General features: G+C 44.3%; 1 protein-coding gene across 2 annotated transcripts in view; it reads right to left on the minus strand.

Annotated features, from left to right (window-relative positions):
• Nucleotides 1-6397: 6397 nt before the first annotated feature.
• U2AF1L4 (U2 small nuclear RNA auxiliary factor 1 like 4) overlaps nt 6398-18237 on the minus strand; it is a 1084344-nt gene continuing 1072504 nt past the window's right edge. For both annotated transcript variants that reach the window (XM_044080426.1, XM_044080425.1), the window contains exon 8: nt 6398-7509. In XM_044080426.1, coding sequence (XP_043936361.1) covers nt 7422-7509 — 88 coding nt within the window. In that variant the 3' untranslated portion in view covers nt 6398-7421. The remainder of the gene's footprint in view (nt 7510-18237) is intronic.

Genomic DNA, 18237 nt, shown 5'->3' on the forward strand with positions numbered 1-18237 from the left:
TGACCTTTTTACGTAAGGAGGTGGCTTACCACTCTCTGCTTTAGTGGAGGGTGCACTCCATTGCTTAGATCCTCTACCTAACCTGAGACTGTAGTCTGGGTGGTCTGTTTCCCCTGGGTCTGGTTTGATAAGGCCTGGAGTGGGCTGGAAAGGGCCAGTGTTTAGAAGGGCAATGCCTACTGAATCAGGGAGTTGCACTTTAAGAATTTTTTTACAGTCTGCATAGATTTAGCTTTTTCTTCCATCTTTTTAAGAACCTCTTCTGCTCTGGTGCCAAACAGTCCTTATTTAAAGCAGAGTCTAGTAACATTCATTTGACATAGACTGGCAAGGTCTGCTCCTTCAGCCAAGCATGTCTTCTCAGTACAGAACCAGTGACTGCTGCCCTAAGATGCTTCTAGGGCGTCAAAGCCACACTGCAAAGTATGCTTACTGACTTGGCTTGCAGAGTGCATAAGCTCCTGCAATTCTTTAGTTTCTGCACAGTCCGAAAAGGTTGCCACTTTTTGTTTAATGAGTTCCATAATATGTTGCTGGTACTTCAGCATGTGAAACTGGCAATTCAATGCCCTAATACAAAGAGTTGCAGAGTTGTATACCTTCTTACCTCATCTGTCCAGAGCTCTGGAATCCCTGTCCGAAGGGGTGGGATTTATTGGCTGCAGTAGCCTTGATTCCTTTAGGCCCCTGGGAAATGATCTCTGGGTGAGCAGTAGGATTCTTGAAAATAAATCTGTGGGTGTCAGGTACTCTGTAGTACCTGTCTGGTTTCCTAGGGGCAGGAGGTAAAGTGTCAGGAGTAAGACTGGATTCCATAAAAACATCATCCACAACATCCAGGACAGGGGGTATAGCAACTCTAAAAATTCTGAGTCTCTCTTTGGACTGAGTATAGTCTTGGCATTCCCGATGGAAATGCTCTCTTAAAGTATGCAAGGTTTCACCAAAAGAAGAATCCTCTGGAGGGGAGGCAAGGGGAATGGATTCTTCTGAATCCTCATAGGCAGACGAGGGCATGTCTTCATAATCAGAAAACTCAGTCTCATCGGACTCCTGGTCTGTAGAAGCTGAAGGGGACCGGATTATTTGTCTCTCTGCAGGGGAAGGCTGACTTCCCCTAATCAGCATAATAAGGTCTTCAGCCATTCTAAGCATATGTTTTTGTGGCATGGGAGCATGAGCATGCGCTTTGGTCAGTTTTCTAGGCGTAGTGCGTACTCTGGGCCTAAGAAACTCGGTAGTTTTGGTTAGAAAAGAAATCAGTTTGATTCGACCATCAGTTGAGCAAAGGACTGCCACAGAAGCCGGAGCCTGCACAGCGCCTCCGGACCCATCCAAGGTAGAGACATCCACAGGTTCCATAGTCGAAGAAGCATCTTGTGGCATACTGGACTCCGAATGGGTTTCAGTAGAGGCCTGCGAATCCATTGAAGAGGGCATCAGGGGCTGCGAAGGCGCCTCACCGAGTACCGGCGGACTGGCGACTAGCTTAACGGAAGCGTCTGCAGATTTGGACCTATGTGGTCTCTCTCTTTATCCTTACTTTTTTTCGGAATATCGGTAGTTGGATGGCCATTTCAGAATACAGAGATCGAGAGCGAAAGAATTTAGTGACAGAGAGAGCCTGACGACGAATTAACAGATAGTGAGGGACGTAGTGGTCTAGGCCTAAACAGGAGATGCAGTAAGAATGAAAATCTCTGTGCGGTATTTGCTTTCCACAGGCAAGACAATTGTTAACTTTTTCTGACATCAGTTAGAGCAAGAGAAAAGGATTCCTAATTTGTAAACGAAAATTCAGTCAGCGGCCAACCGGCACTTGCGAACTGCTTCTGCTTTGGGCTCCTTGGCAAGAAAGACTGACGTAATGGCATCGGCTGCCTGTTTTTATAACCCTGACGACCTGATATCAGTCCTAGAGCGACATCTGACACAGAAATACCAAGTCTCTGGTATTCAGGGAGACTTAGGGCTACCTGCAGGCACGTAACTCAAGTGTGTGACTGCAACAGTGAAACACGAAGAACATCAGGAGGGATAGCTAAGGGTCTGTGCTGTGGTAAATCTAAAATTTCTGAGTCTCATTTTGGACTGAGGATAATCCTGGCATTCCCAATGGAAATGCTCTCTCAAAGTATGTAGGGTTTCACCAAAAGAAAAATCCTCTGTGGGAGAGGCAGAGGGGGATGGATTCCTCTGCATCTGAATCTTCATAGCCAGATAAAGGCATGTCTTCATAATCAGAAACCTCAGAGTTGGACTCTTGGTCAGATAAAGCTGCTGGGGACAAGTCTCTCTTTTCAGCAGGGGAAGGCTGGCTTCCCCTAATCAGCATGATGAGGTCTTCTGCCATTTTAAGCATCTGTGACTGTGGCAAGGAAGCAGGCGCACGAGTCTGTGTCATTGTTTTTTTAGGCATTGCTCGTACTCTGGGCCTTAGAAACTCTGTAGTTTTAGAAAGAACTGAAGACGTGAAAGAAATTTGTGCCCAATATCGGTAGTGCGAAGAACTTCCTCAGAAGCCGGTGTCTGCACAGCAGCTCCAGACCCATCCAAGGTAGAGACATCCACAGGTTCCGAAGTCAAAGAGGAGGCTTGCGGCATACTGGACTCCGAACGGGTCTTGGTAGCGGCCTGCAAATCCATCGATGTGGGAATCAGGGGCTGCGAAAGCGCCTCACTGAGTACCGGTGAACTGGCGACTAGCTTACCAGAAGCGTTGTCGGCAGTTTTGGACCTGTGGGGGCTGTGTCTTTATCCTTACGTTTTTTTCGGAAGATCGGCAGTCGGATGGCTTATCAAATTCATTTCGGAATACGGAGATCGACAGCGAAAGTATTTAGCTACAATAAGGACCCAAAGATGAATAGCTTGGGTGCTGAACAAAGCACAAAATGGCTGCGAGGGACATTGTGGTCTGGGCCTAAACAGGTGACGCAGTACGAATAGAAATCTCGGTGTGGTATTTGCTTTCTACAGGCAAGAAAATTAACTTTTTCTGACATCGGTTAGAGCAAGAAAAAAGGATCCCTAACGAGGTACTTAGCTTTAGAAGACTTCAACTTCAATTTCGGAAATGAAAACTCAGGTAGCGGCTGACTGGCACTCGTGCGAATTGCTTCTGGCTCCTTGTCAAGCAAGACTGATGTAATGGCATCAGCTGCCTGTTGTTTATACCGCTGACGACCTGACATCAGTTCTGGAGTGACAGCAACAGACGCAGAAGTACTAAGTGCCTCTGGTATTCGGGCCGACTGAGGGCTACCCCTAACAGGATAACCCAAGTGTGATGACTGCAACAGTAAAACATGAAGAACATCTTTCCCTCCTGTTCACTGCGAGAAAGTCTCTCTTATGCAAGGGCCAAACAAGGCCATTCCATTAAAAGAAGCACTGATGGAAGAAGACTTGAAAAGCTCCACAAAATCACATAACCGGATCCAGGCATGTCTCTTAAAGGCAATGCCTGAACGGGCAGCCCATTCTGTATCCTCCACAGTGAGGGATGTTATCTATTTACAATGCATCCATGAGGTTATGAGAGGCCAGCTGTGAAGATCTCTTACAGTCCTCTGCAGACATGGACTCCAAGAAGGATTTGGAAAGTTACTGGGTCCAACCCCTCTGCAGTCTGAAAGTGCGCTAAATAATTCAGACACCTCAAGGCAAGGTCGCTGAAGCAAAAATGTGCCTTTCAAATATGTCCAACCCCCTTGACTCTATATTAGAGGGATGGACAGAGGAGCTCTGTTCAGCTGGCTCTTTTTTTTTTGTGACAGCTGCCACAATCATAGCGTCAACAGGGACTCCTTTGTTCCAATGGGGTCTGTCCTTCAGCAGTGCCAACAACTTGTCTGGATGCCAGGGTATTGGCTCAAGAGAGTCTGGTTCCTTCCATGCCTGGCAAGTGACTAGATAAAGCTGCAACAAAAAGCTTCCAGAAAAACCTGACACCTCTGGGGGAGTATTTGAAGACCATCCATCTTTTTGCTTAAGAATCTTTAGGATATCGCCAAATAAGAAGTCAGCCTGTGAAGAGCTGGGGGGTCCTTCCCCTTCCTCAAAGTCAGTAACTTCTGTGAGAAATTCCATAAAAGAATCTATTTACCTTTTTCACTCTCTCTCTCTCTCTCTCTCAGGGAACCTCCTCAGTGGGATGCCCTGGGGAGGTATCTGGAGAGAGAATGGAAGTTGCTGTAGAGAAACTGTCTTGATGCTAGATGGTACTGGCTGTCCCTGTGGAGTAGGGTCTGATGGGGTCAGAGCTCGAACCCACTGGGGGAAGAGATGTTGGATCCAAAGAGAAAGAGATTGGAGCTTTTGAAGAGAATGCCATCTTCACTACCTCGAATACAAAAGAACCGGGAAAAGCTGTGGCAGGCTGCACTGGGGCTGAAATCTCCAAAGCAGCCAAGCATAGACTCTGCCTGGAGGAGGAAGTCTGACCCAAGCTATCTGTCATCAAAGCTCCAAGGGGCAAGGAAAGCTCCAACATTGGAGTAGACTTTGACCCGGATCCAGCACCTATGCTTTGACTTGAGACTCATCCCAATCCATGGGAATAACAGCAGAACTAGGCAGGGAGACTGCTGGAATAGAAGAGACAGTCATCTTCAGATCTGACACCAACACTCTTGGGACTCTCAGATCTGATAGCTCTGAAACTTGTGAGATGGCTCGAAGGAAAATAAATCACTATCTGGGAAGTGGAGGGAAGACTCATAGATCCTATGGGAGCTGGAATAACCCCAAATGAATCTGAGCTTTGAGGAATTTCCTCATCATCCTATCCACATCGGTCTCAGAAAGACTTCTAGATTCTAATTAAAGTTGTGTACACTGGTCTCAATTCTCTCTTCGGTGTAGTTTATAAAAATGGGGAATGGAGCCAAGGAGACAGCGGTTCAACTGTGAACCTAAGTGAACAAGTTCAAGGAGACTTCAATAAAGTAATGGTTGGATATGAATACTGCTTGGGAAACTTTCAGTATGGCAGTTGGATCAGAGGATTTAGGATTTGATGCTTTTCTTTTAGGATGCAATGAGGTTGGATCAGAAGTCCTTCGCATCTTCTAAGGAGGCTCCGATGCAGCCATAATGGGAGCAGAGTTTTTTGAAGATCGGGTAGTGGATCTCTTATGAGACTCCAAAGTAGTTTTTGGATGTTTTTGAGGGTTTGATCCCTTGAAGTAGATGAAGATGGAGCCCTCAATCCCTTTAGTACCAGTTTATTCCTACTACCTGAAATCACTCAAGTTAAAAGCAGTACAAATACAGCAGTCCGTGTTCAGGTGTGCCATTCCTTGGCAATAAACGCACTCCCTGTGGGCATCAAAATTTGAAATTTTGTTCCCACAGGAGGTGCACTTTTTAAGTTGGTTTCTCGGCTATAATTAACAGTACGGGAAAAAAGGAGAGACTTTTTTTTTTTAAATATACTAATAGGAAGGTAAACCACCAGCAATGGCAGAAAGAGTACCCTATAATTGGTAAGAAAATAAAGAAGGTAAAAGTAAAGACTGGTACCAACAATGGTACACAAAGAAATTACCAAGAAGGTAAAAGGAACAATAAAAGACCAATTGCACAGAAAAAAAAAAACTGGAGAAACGCGATAAAAGGAGAGGGAGGACAGTCAAAAAAACTAAGTGTTTCCTGAAAAATAGGTACTCACAAAACCTTTTAACAATTAGACACAAGCTCCTGAGAAGGGGACCCCTGTCCATGCAAGATGGAGGCAAATGAGATCTGAGGTATTGTAGGCTGACTGGGGTATTACGGAAAGAGAGAGGCGCCGAAGAGTTGGATCTGGAAATTTGTGTTGTGTGTCAGAGTCAGATCGGATCCATAACCCATACAATAAGGAAGAATGAAAAGAACATCAGATCATACAATTTAGACAATTGTGGCAACACCATCCAGTTATACCTCCATGTAGTCTTCATTTCTGTGGTCACAGACAACTGTGAAGATACTCTGGTCAGACAGACCATCTAGGAAAAGTGAAGATTTAATGATGCAGAACCACCTAAATCTTGTATAAAAGGATTCCATTACAATTAAAATGGTTGCAGATTTATAGCAGTCCAAGACAACAGCCAGCACAGGGTAGGTCAACACTGAATTAAAACACATTACAACTCTTAATTCAATAGCAATCACGTCTGCCACTACTTTCCAACACAATCTACTTAATGGCTGACAGTCAGTGTATAAAACACAGTGATGGTTATTCAAAGTCTATCAAGTCAGTCTCTTAGTGACAAGTATACTGTAATGTAACTTCTACAGCAAGTCTAAGGCACAACTGACAGAATATCAAGCCACAGCCACCAGATAAGTACACTTAAAATTTCTAGGCACTGTTTGGGAACAGCAAGATTCAGCTACAGAAAACTTAAAAAGAAAGCAAACTGCTTTTATTTTCAATTTAAGATCTTTCCACATGAATGTATCAGTGACGTGTTCCAACAGTAATTTTCAGACAGCATTTGTAAGGAAATAAAGAATGACAGCACTCCTACATCATATGTCCTAAACCACTAGTACAAACTTGTACAAATTGTTTTGATTCCTAATCACACTGTTTTTGGGGAAAAAAAATCTTCAAAAAGGCATGAACATCCATTAATAGACAGGGGTCGTCAACAATAGCTGGGCATTCCCTTTCAATGACTATAGACACTCCTCATAGGGATCAGATGTCTGCTTCAGATGCTACTCGTTACCACTTTTAACCTCTACAGACACGGACTCTGCCTGTAATACAGAGCAGGATATAGAGTAACGGTATCACACTACTTAAGTATGCAATGGTGGCCAATAACCAATGTAAAAGCTCTTGATAACCATACACAAACTTGGGTATACCAAAATTCTCTTGACACTATCCAGAGTTGTATTACTTAGTAAATATGAAACAGGAATGCTGTATGCTTTTCTCCACCTTCCTCTAGGTCTTGTGATTCAAGGCAGCAACCTAAATCGTTCAGATTACTGTTCAATTTATAGAATACATGAGAGGTCATTAGTGTCCAATGTCACAACAGTAATGGTGCTGTCAAATTTTACGGGAGCAAGCCCTCCATTCCAGAAGGAATTTTTCCTCATTTCATCAGCTGAAGAAGGCAAACTCAATGAATACCACTTATTCACCGGTAGCTTTCTCTGTTTTGGGCAATTCAGCTCACCAACAGCAACCCTACAAGATGACTTCCTGGTGACAGAGGGTTGAAACATTTTTACACTGGTTTGCATCAGCTCTGATGGAATTAATGTTCCTCTCAATAAAGCACTTCATATCTTGAGCCTTGTACCTGTATGCTCATGCGACCGCTGCTTCTGTGGAGCTAAAGATACTAAACACAAACATTTAAAACAAAACTGGAAATAAAAAAATGTCTCCGATGGGATGTGAGCCTTCAGAACCTGCCAAAACGTTTATGGTCCCTGGAACGAGATCGTTTCCTCCTGTCTCTGTCATTACGATGATGGTCCTCAGAACGAGATCTGGATCAGGGAAGGAAAGAGAAAATTCACTTTCAGTACTAAATGCATCATTTAACAACCAACTTGTCTGCCAGCATATTCAGGGATATTCAGTCTTTGTACAAGCAATGTTGCATCTCTATGTCAATCAACCCTTACCCACATGACTAAGAGATGCACAACTCCAACCACTCTTTTGAATTCACTTTTATTAATATTCTAAACCCAGCAGGGCACATGAGCCAGACTTTAGAAAGGTCTGACCCATACATGTACTTAAAAGGGGACAATATAAATTAAAGTTATGTACTTACCATAATGATGGATCAGTTTTCTTTCTGACTGGTTCAACCTGTGGGTTATTGGATCAAACTCTACACAAGACAGGTAATTTCCAAAAGACTTCAGCCCTTTAAGCTCTGCCTCATCTACCTATAATGCCTAGCTCTGACAGAATAATCTCAAAGTTTGCCCCTCTCCAAACTACTTCCATGGCTGTATCTAACAGACCGCCAGACAAGAGGAGGAAAAATAGCCTCCACAACTCAGTCGTCTGAGGATCGACGGGAACAAAATATAGTAGGGGGCAGATAGGTGGAATGGTTGAACCAGACAGAAAGACAACATATGGTAAGGACGTTAACTTTTCCATCTGGGTTCAACCTGCAGGACAGAGTCCCCAACCACATTATGCCCTAGGAAGGCCCTAGGAGAGCACATTCTACAATATGGTGGAAACAAAAGAGGCTCTAGACCTCGACTGAATATCCAGCTTGTAATGAGACACAAACGTATGAGGACCCACTCAAACAGCAGCAGACAGATGTCATCCATAGCCGCTCTCAAGAGGAAAGCTGTAGAGATAACTATAGCTCTAACAGAACCCAAATTAAATGCAATTAGAGCCACTTAGAGTGGACATGGATACTTTCTAAAGCTCGTTTGGGAAAACAAAAAGTACAGTTGTGTACACTTACCATAAATGTAGATGTTTGAGTGTATTCACTGTTGCAGTCCTCACATATGGGTTATCCGGCTCCTGGTAGCCCTCAGTCGGCCCAAATACCAGAGTCCTTGGTATATGACATCGGCTGCCGCCAGTTGTAACACTGATGTCAGAACATCAGGTATAAAAAGGGAGGTAGCCGACACCATTTCCTCAGTTTTTTTTTTTGCTTTAACTGTCAGGAGCCCCCAAAATAAGGCTAACCCAGGAAGGTAGCACCCTGAACATGTCATAAAAAAAAATAAAAATATATAGTCTGTGCCTCTGGAAAAAAGGGGGAATGGAGGGTGGGAAACCAGAACTGCAACAGTGAATACACTCAAACATCTACATTTATGGTAAGTGTACACAACTGTACTATGCTCTTCGTGTTTCACTATTGCAGTCTTCACATATGGGTTGATTCCCAAAGCCCAGGAAAAAAGACAAAGGGTGGAGGAAGGATCACAGATTAGGGGTTGGTAAGAAGGCCCTGTAAAACTGCAGAGGCAAAACCAGCCCTGGATTTAGAAAACAAAGGTAGACTGTAATGCTTTGTGAAAGTATGGACAGAAGACCAAGTCACTGCTTCTAGAATGTCCTTGGGTAGGCACACCTCTCAGAAAGGCTGCATAGGTAGAGACTGCTCTAGTTGAATGGGTCCTAATACCCTGAGGGAGTACCTTCCCATGCTGCTGGTAACAAGTGAATACAATGAGCAATCCATTTGGAGATGGTTTGTTTGGAAATAGCTTTACCCCGAGCCACAGGAGCAAAACTAACTGTTTAGATTTTCAAAAGGATTTAGTCCTGTAAGTAAAATCTTAGCTGTCTATGCACATCAAGATAGTGCAGAATCCTTTCCCCTTTATTTTGGGGATAGTTGAAAAATGTAGGCAGGTGAATAGACTGGTTAAGAGCTAAACTGGAAACTACCTTAGGCATGAAGGAGGGATTAGTTCTCAGAGAAATTCGATCTGAGTGAAAAATAGTGCCATTAAGGCTTGCAGCTTAGATACCCTTCTAGTTGAAGTAATAGCTAAAAGGAATGCAGTCTTTCCAGGATAGAAATTTCAAATCTGCAGAGGAGCTGGTTCAAAGGGAGGCAGAGTAAGTTTTTCCAGGACAAAATTAAGATCTCAAGCAGGAGTAGGAGCTCTTCTGGGAGGTCTAAGATTACTAGCTCCCCTCAGGAACTGTTTCATCAAGTGGTGAGAAAAAATGGGTTGCTCAAAAGAACAATGAGCCGAAATTGCTGAGGCGTGAATTTTGACTGAAGAAAAGGAAAGTCCACCATTAAGCAGTCCTGCTAGGTAATCAAGAATGAGGGAAAGAGAAGGATGAGAAGAGTCTTCTCCTTTAGCCAGCATCCAAGAGCAAAATCTCTTCCATTTATCTGCATAGGATATTCTGGTGCTAGGCCTCCTGGCCTCATGAAGAACTTCAACCACCTGTTGGGAAAGATTTAAGGTATTAGCCAGGCAGTTAAATGCAGAGTTTGAAGATGAGGATGAAGGAACTTTCCACCTCCCTGAACCAACAGATCTGGCACCACGGGAAGATGTTAAGGTTGAGCCTGTGACATGCTGCGAAGGAGGGGATACCAATGCTGCCTGGGCCAATCTGGTGATATCAGAATAGCCTTCAGTTTTTCGTCCCTTACCTTTAGCAGCACTCTGAGAAGGAGAGACAGAGGACGGAATGTATAAACTGAGAGATGTGTCCATGGGAAGGACAATGCGTCCACCCTCCAAGCTTTGTTGTGAAAATCCCTGGTGCAAAAGATTGGAAGGAGATGACCGGTGTGAGAGGAGAAAAGATCCACTTGTGGGGTTCCCCAATGAAGAGTGAAGCGATGGAAAATGTCCTTGTTGAGTTGCCACTCGTGAGGATCCAAAACATGTCTGGCTCAAATGATCCGCCAAGGAGTTTAGCCTCCCTGGGAGATACTGGGCTATTATATGTAACCCCATGGATGCTGCTATAGACCATAGTCTCATGCTTTGTCTGCACAAGGGGTAAGAATGAGTCCTCCCTTGCTTGCTGATGTACCACAACTGTGGTATTGTCTGTCCTGATCAGCAGAGTCCCAGGGTAGAGTAGGTCCTTGAAAGCCAGCAAGGTCTGCTGCACTGCCATCAATTCTTTTAAGTTTATGTGCAGATTAATCTGCTGGTTGCTCCAAGTCCCCTGTATGCCCTTGCCTTCCAGATAAGCCCCCCCCCCCCATGCAACATCTGAGGCGTCTGTGGTGAGAGTCTGGCTGGCAGATGGTGGGTGGAAAGGCAGACCCTTGTTCTGAGAACAGGCTGCCCACCAGAGGAACTCCATTTGTAGACAGGGAATCAGGGGAAGAAACAAGTCCAAGTCCTGTGTGTGTTGACACAAAGATTCTTGAGGTACCACTGAAGTTTTCTCATATGCAGCCTTGCATATGGGATCATCAAAATACATGAAGCCATGAACCCTAGTGCTTACAGGAATTGCCTTGCAGAGAGCTGGGTCATGCTTGCCAAGTTCGTGAAGTAAGCCGAAAGATCTTCTTGCTTCTGTTGAGGGATGAATACCATCTGGGTGGCTGTATTCAGACTCACTTCCAGGAAAACAATCTTCCTTTCTAGGAACCAACTTTGACTTCTTTTCGTTGAGTGTAACCCAAAGAGGTGAGTATGTTCTTCACAAAATCCGAATCCTTTTCTAGTTGTTCTGGGGATTTTGCTTGAATAAGACAGTCGTCCAGGTAAGGATAAATTTGAATGTTTCTCTGCCTGCAAAAAGCAATGGCTGGAGCTAGGCACTTGGTAAAAAAACTGAGAGCAGTAGATAAGCCAAAGGGCAATGCAGATAATTGAAAGTGTTGCTTCCCAGCCCTGAAGCGAAGGAACTGCCTGCAACTTTCCCTTATTGGGATGTACAGATAAGCCTCCTTCAGATCCAAAGTTACCAGCCATGAATCCTTGCCCAGCATTGGTAGTAACTGTTGAAGGGTGAGCATCTTGAATTTGGGAATCGCCAGAAAAGTGTTTAGAATAGACGGATCCAGAATAGGGTGCCTGCCCCCTTTCTTGGGTACCAGAAAAAGTCTTGAATAAAAACTTAGGCCTGCCTGATTTGCAGGAACTGGCTCTACAGCCCCCATAGTCAGTAAAGAAGAAATTTGAGTTTCTACCTCTGCCCTGTGAGTTCTGGGTATGTCTGGGTACCCTTGCAAAACAGGGAAGGTGTGAAAGTAAAACTTGTAACCTTGGTTTACTATACTGAGCACACATTTGTCGTCTGTGATGGTAGACCATTCCTCTGCGAACCTGGCTAACCTTCCCACAAAGGAAACCCAGGGTCTGCAGAGGTAGGCACAAGAAGGCCGGAGTCACTGAGAATGTTTGCTTTGGGAAGCTGGCTTAAAACTCCCCAATTTAGCAGAAGAATGCCATTGTTTAGCCCTTGAGGGGCAGAACCCTTGCCTCTGGAAGATCTCAAACCCATAGGCCTAGAGTGACCCTGCTTGCCGGGATCAGGAAAGACCATTTCTTAGAAGGATGATGCCTACTAAACCGAGGAGGTTGAACCTGAAGGAAATCTTTTACAGCCTGCATAGATTTTGCCTTATCCTCCAACTTCTTCAGTACCTCCTCAGCTTTATTACCAAAAAAAGATTGTCCTTGTGCAAAGGAACATCCAGCAATTTAGACTTAACAGGTTCAGAAAGAGGCTGCTCCCTGAGCCAAGAATGCCTTCTAATTACAGAACCAGTGGCTGCTGCTCTGCAGGAAGCCTCCAAAGGGTCAAAACCACAATGAAGTGAATGCTTATGAACTAAAGTGGCAGAATTCAGTAAGTCTTGTAAATCTTTGTTCTCCATCATGGAAGGAATACCCCCAAGTCTAGCCTTAATAGCTTCCAAAGTATGCTGCTGATACTTAAGCATGTGAAAAAGACAATTCACGTATCTAATGGCAAGAGTTGCAGAGGTACAGACTTTTTTTACCCCACCTGTCCAAGGCCCTAAACTCTATCAGAAGGCACAGGGTTTTTAGCAATAGTAGCCTTAACACCCTTGGGGCCTTGAGAAATAATTTCTGGATCAGCAGTAGGGTTTTTAAAAAGGAATTGATGAGATTCAGGAAACCTATAATACCTATCCGGTTTTCTGGGGGCAAGAGGAACAGAATTAGGAGTTAAAAGAATTTCCCATGAAAATATCATCCACAACTTCCAAAACTGGAGGAAAAGCCAGAGGCTTGCTATGACAAATCCCAAAATTCCCTGATTCTTTTCTTAGACTGTGGAAAATCCTGACATTCTCATTTAAAATGCTCCCTAAGGGTATTCAAAGTATCCCCAAAGGAAAAATCTTCTGGAGGGGAGGCAGAAGAGATGGTCTCCTCAGCATCAGAATCCTTCTTCACCAGTAGACATACTGGAAATCTCAGAATCTGAAACAGACAAAACATCAGGATATAATTCCCCAGCCTTCTTTGAAGGGATGGATGGGAGCCCGTAATCAGGGAAAGATCATCACCAGCCATCTTTACCAACTAGGACTGAGGCACAGGAGGGGAGGCAGATGCCTGCTTATGAGTAGGTTTGCGGCTAGAAGGTTTACTAGCAATCCGGAGGGACTCCGGAGGCCTAGCAACTGCAGAAGTCTGAACTAAGATCATCGGTCTGGTTCTGGTCTCATGTCGAAAAGAGCAGCCGTCAGAAGCCGGTACCTGCAAAGCGGCTCCGGATCCATCGGAGGCAGCGACAGGCGGAGGGTCTGAAGACAAAATAGCAGCCTGCGGCATGGAGGACTCCATAAAGGTCTCAGCAGAGGCGGTTGAAAACTTGCAGACTGCAGGTTCTGCGAAAGCGCCTCACTGACTACCAATTTCACAGGTGCGTCATCGGCTGATTTAACCCTAGGCCTGCAGCGGTCCTTGTCCTTGTGTTTCCTAGGTATATCCAAAGTCAGGAGACCAGAAGACGCCATACCGACGAACTTAGGCCAGATTCCGAAATGCTTATACAAAATCTTAGCTCTGCAGCGTATGGTACGTGGGTTAAAGGAAGCACAGAGATTGCATTTAGGGACATCGTGCTCAAGGCCCAAACAAGTTATACAACAGGAATGGAAATCACGGTGTGGAATCTGTTTTCCATAGGCAAGACAGTTATTAACTTTATCTGACATTCGTTAAAGCACGAAGAGGATCCACAACAGGGTACTTACCTGAAAGAGTCTTCAACTTGGTAGTCGGAAAGCAAAACTAAGGTAAATGGCTGACCGGCACTAGTGAGAATTGCATCTGCTTCGGGCTCCGTGGCAAGAAAGGCTGAGGAAATGGCGTTGGCTGCCTCCCTTTATACTTGACGTTTTACAACCGACGGCAGCCAATGTCATATACCAAGGACTCCGGTATTTGGGCCGACTGAGGGCTACTGGGAGCCGGATAACCCATATGTGAGGACTGCAACAGTGAAACACGAAGAACATCAACCGATTAGACTTTCTGAAGGAAAATAGATCTCAGTTGCCTGTGAACACTGAGATAATGAAGGAAATATTCTCCCTGAAACTCAAAGAAATGGGTGCAAAGGAAACAAATGAAAATTTTAGCACTTTTATTCTATTTTAATTCATTCAGAACTTCATCAGAAAAACAAAGACAAGTGTAAAAGCAGTGAAGACATTTAAAACATCCATCCCAAGTCAGATGATCATACTGACCAATCGCAGGCCACAATGCTACACAAGTTCTTAAAATTATATCAACTAACACTTAAAACATTTTACAGCTTGAATGCAACCTATCTGCAATGTAAAACTTTTACAAATACAACCAGCAAATAAATACATTATACATGTATGTGAAAGTGTGTGCAAATATATATATAAAATCCTATATAAACACCTAAAACCAGAGCCTCTGCTCAATAACCACACACACCAATATTTTCATTAAGACTCTGTGATCTGTCAGCTGCGAGCCTCGTCTGCAATTCAGCCTCAAGGCATTCAAGCAGAACTCTAATTGTCCTCAAAACCTTCGACACTTGATCCATCACAAAAACTAAATTTTCTAAAACCATCACAAGAGTGCCTTGGGTTTGAAAATTCAGGGAAAAAAGCATAGCGGTAAGCAAATTACCTTGATTTAAATTTTCAGTTCTCATATTAGGCAAAAAAGCAGGATCCATTCTGAGATACCTAGTCTTTATGAAAAACCAGCTATGGAGGTACCAAGGATACAGCCTGCGACTTCCTGGCTGAAGTAACAGTCACCAGAAGAGAGTCATCCAAGACAACTTCTGGGAAACTGTTGCTGTGCTGATGGTTAAAGTCCACCAAGCATGTGAAGCATAAAAGGCCGATCACATGCAGTGACAGGGTCCCAGACAGGAGGCCGCAATAAAAAAAAGACGCCCCTCTTTAGAAAAAGCTTTGAAACCTGTAACACCCCCAACTGGTGTATTATCTGCACCAATATGAAAGTTAAAAATAGTTGCCAAATGCATCTTAATAGTGGGATAACAAGATCCTGAATGAAAATTCAGCAAGAGAATCAAGGATAGCCTCCAAATGCACTGAAAAGGGATCCATGCTTTTAGAAAAAGCCTAAAAATAAAAACATCGCTACATGCTAGCATAAATTACTTTGAGGGTATGTAATTTCTGAGAAGAGGACAAAATATGGACTACTTAGGATTTCTGGCCATTAGGTGAACTGGAGGTGCCATACGGTTACCTTTGGTGACCGAAGACTGGGCAGGTCCAAACCCACTGGAAAAGAAATGAAATCCAGAATTGGATCCAGGACTCAAGGAGGGTACATTAAAAGAAGCCAAAGAAAGGGGACCATACCTGTCAGGGCCAGAATGTAGCAAGGGGGATTACAGTCGCTCTGCAACAAGCAGGGCAGCCTGCTGGAGAAACTCTTAACAGATTTGATGGGTATGCATTCAGGACGCCCAGAGGCCAAGCAGACAGAAGAGCATCTCTGGGTGACTGTCCCTCTAGAGGAACTAAGGTGTAGTAACTGCTATACCTGGTGTTGGCTGGGGAAACAAACAGATCACAACACAGAGTGCCACAGCACTGAAAAATCCATGTAATAAGCCTCAAATTTAGGGACCATTCTTGAAGAATTTTCCTGCTTAGACTGTCCCCTAAAATGTTGGACTTCCTGTGATATGTGTTGCTACCAGAAATTGAGACAAAATTGCCCACTGCCACACTCATGGCCTCCCAAGAGAGAGAACATGATTGGGTTCCTCCCAGTTTGTTCACATATTAGACTGACATTGTCCATCTGCACTCACATCACACCACTGGTGGAAAAAGTCTTGAAAGGCCTGCAACATGAGGAGCACAACCCTCATCTCCAAGACACTAATGGGAAGACTGGTCTCAATCACTGACCAGGTCCCTTGGACCATCCTCCCTTTGAAATGCCTCCCCACCACCTCATGTGAGAAGGGAGGAGTTTCATCATGACCATACCTTGTGTGGTAAGAACAAAAAAAAGTCTCCCTGCTGAAACTAGGGGAGACTCCAACCACCACTAGATTTAATTTTAACAGACCTGTGTCAACATTATGGGAAAATCCATAGTATGAGTCAAGTAGAACCACTGCGTCACTAGGATTCAATGCAGTATATCTTCATGTGTTAACTTGTCAGGGAAAAGTACAGTTTTGTACCTACCATAAATGTAGATGTTCGAGTGTTCACCCTTGCTGCAGTCATCACACTAGGGTTATCCTGTCGTCAGGTGGTCCCGCAGTCAGCCGGATTTCCAAAGTCTTGGTCCGACGTCGGTTGCTGTCGCCTCATCCCTGACGTCAGTGCGCCAGGGGTACATATATTGCAACAGACATTTTCTCCAGTTTTTCTTGCCCCAGATGTCAGGTGCCCCCAAAAAGGTGATCCAAATTAGTACCAAAAGGTGAGAACACTGTACAAACACAAAATCCCTTCAGCTATAAGCAAATACATCAGTAAGGCATAGCAAAGATTTAGCCAGTAGATCAGAGGGGTTGGAGGGAGGGTAACCTGGACTGCAGCAGGGTGAACACTCGAACATCTACATTTATGGTAGGTACAAAACTGTACTATGTTCATCGTGTTACCCTGCTGCAGTCATCACACTTGGGTTGAGTCCCAAAGCTAAGGTAGGGTGGAGGCATCATAGAGGGTTAGTGGAGGCAATGAGGCCCTGCAGAACTGCAGTGGCGAAGCCTGCCCTGGACTTAGAATAAAGAGGTAAGTGATAGTGTTTGGTGAAGGTGTGTACAGAACTCCAAGTTGCAGCTTCTAAAATTTCCTTGGTAGGAACCCCCCTGAGAAAGGCTGTAGAGGTAGCTGTTGCCCTGGTAGAGTGGGATCTAATGGTAGGAGGAACTGGTTTCCCATGATGGGTATAGCAGAATCGTATGCAATGGCCTATCCATTTAGAAATGGTTTGCTTGGATATGGCCTTCCCTTGAGAAGCTGTAGCATAGGAAACAAAGAGCTGGTCAGTTTTTCTGAAAGCCTTAGTTTTATCCAAGTAGTAACGAAGCTGCCTGTGAATGTCCAAGGAATGCAGGAGTCTCTCACCTTTGTTCTGTGGATTGGGGAAGAAAGTGGGTAGGTGGATGATTTGATAAGCTACACTGGAAACCACCTTAGGCATGAAGGAAGGAAGGATTAGTTCGTAGAGAAACTCTGTCTTGATGAAAAATGAGGAAAGGTTCCACTGCCATAAGTGCCTGTAATTCTGAAACTCTCCTAGCAGACGTTATTGCCAGGAGCAGGGCAGTCTTCCAAGATAGGAACTGAAGGTCTGCAGAAAAAGCTGGTTCAAAAGGAGGAAGCGTTAGTTTTTCCAGAACAAAGCTGAGGTCCCATGTTGGTGTAGGAGCTCTTCTAGGTGGTCTAAAGTTTTTTGCCCCTCTGAGGAACTGCCTTAGGAGAGGATTTGAAAATAAAGGTGGATTCGTGTCATAGTGAGCTGAAATAGCTGAAGCATGGATTTTAATTGAGGAGAAGGAAAGTCCTTTAAGCAACATCTCAGCTAAATACTGCAGAATGTGAGGCATATGAGGCTGAGTTGTGTCTTGGCCTTTAGCTTGGTTCTAAGCAGAACACCTTTTCCATTTGTCCGAGTAAGCCTTTCTGGTGCTTGGCCTCCTGGCTTCTACAATAACATCCAGTATTGCTTGTGAAAAAGGGGCAGGTTGGATGCTTAATTGATTTGCCATGCAGCCAGGTTTAAGGTTTTGATCTGGCTGTGTAGAATCTGCTTGTCTTGCTGCGTGAGCAAATGAGGTATTTGAGGCAATATCCATGGTGGGCGGTGAGCCATATTCTTCAATAGCGGGTACCAGTGCTGGCGTGGCCAGTCTGGGGCTATGAGAATCATTCAAGGTTTCTCCTTTTTGACCTTCAAAAAAACCTTTGTGAGAAGAGGTAATGGAGGAAAGGCATATGCTGTCAGGTTTTTTCCAACTGAAGGAGACAGCGTCCACTTTCCAAGCTTGATGGTGGAATGTCCTTGTACAAAATTTTGTCAGCTGGTAGTTTTGAGGACTTGCAAACAGGTCTATAGTTGGTAGGCCCCATCTTTGAGTTATCATTGCAAATATTTGTGGGTCTAGCTTCCACTCGTGGGGATCTTTGATGTTTCTGCTTAGGTCATCTGCCAATGTGTTTTTCTGTCCTGGCAGGAATTGAGCTTGGAACTGGACTTGGTAGGCCAGAGCTGTGTTCCATAAGATTATTGCTTGCCTGCAAAGAGGGT

The sequence above is a fragment of the Protopterus annectens genome, chromosome 8.part0 (assembly GCF_019279795.1).
Source record: "Protopterus annectens isolate FY-2018-M chromosome 8.part0, PAN1.0, whole genome shotgun sequence".
Classification (NCBI taxonomy): Eukaryota; Metazoa; Chordata; order Ceratodontiformes; family Protopteridae; genus Protopterus; species Protopterus annectens.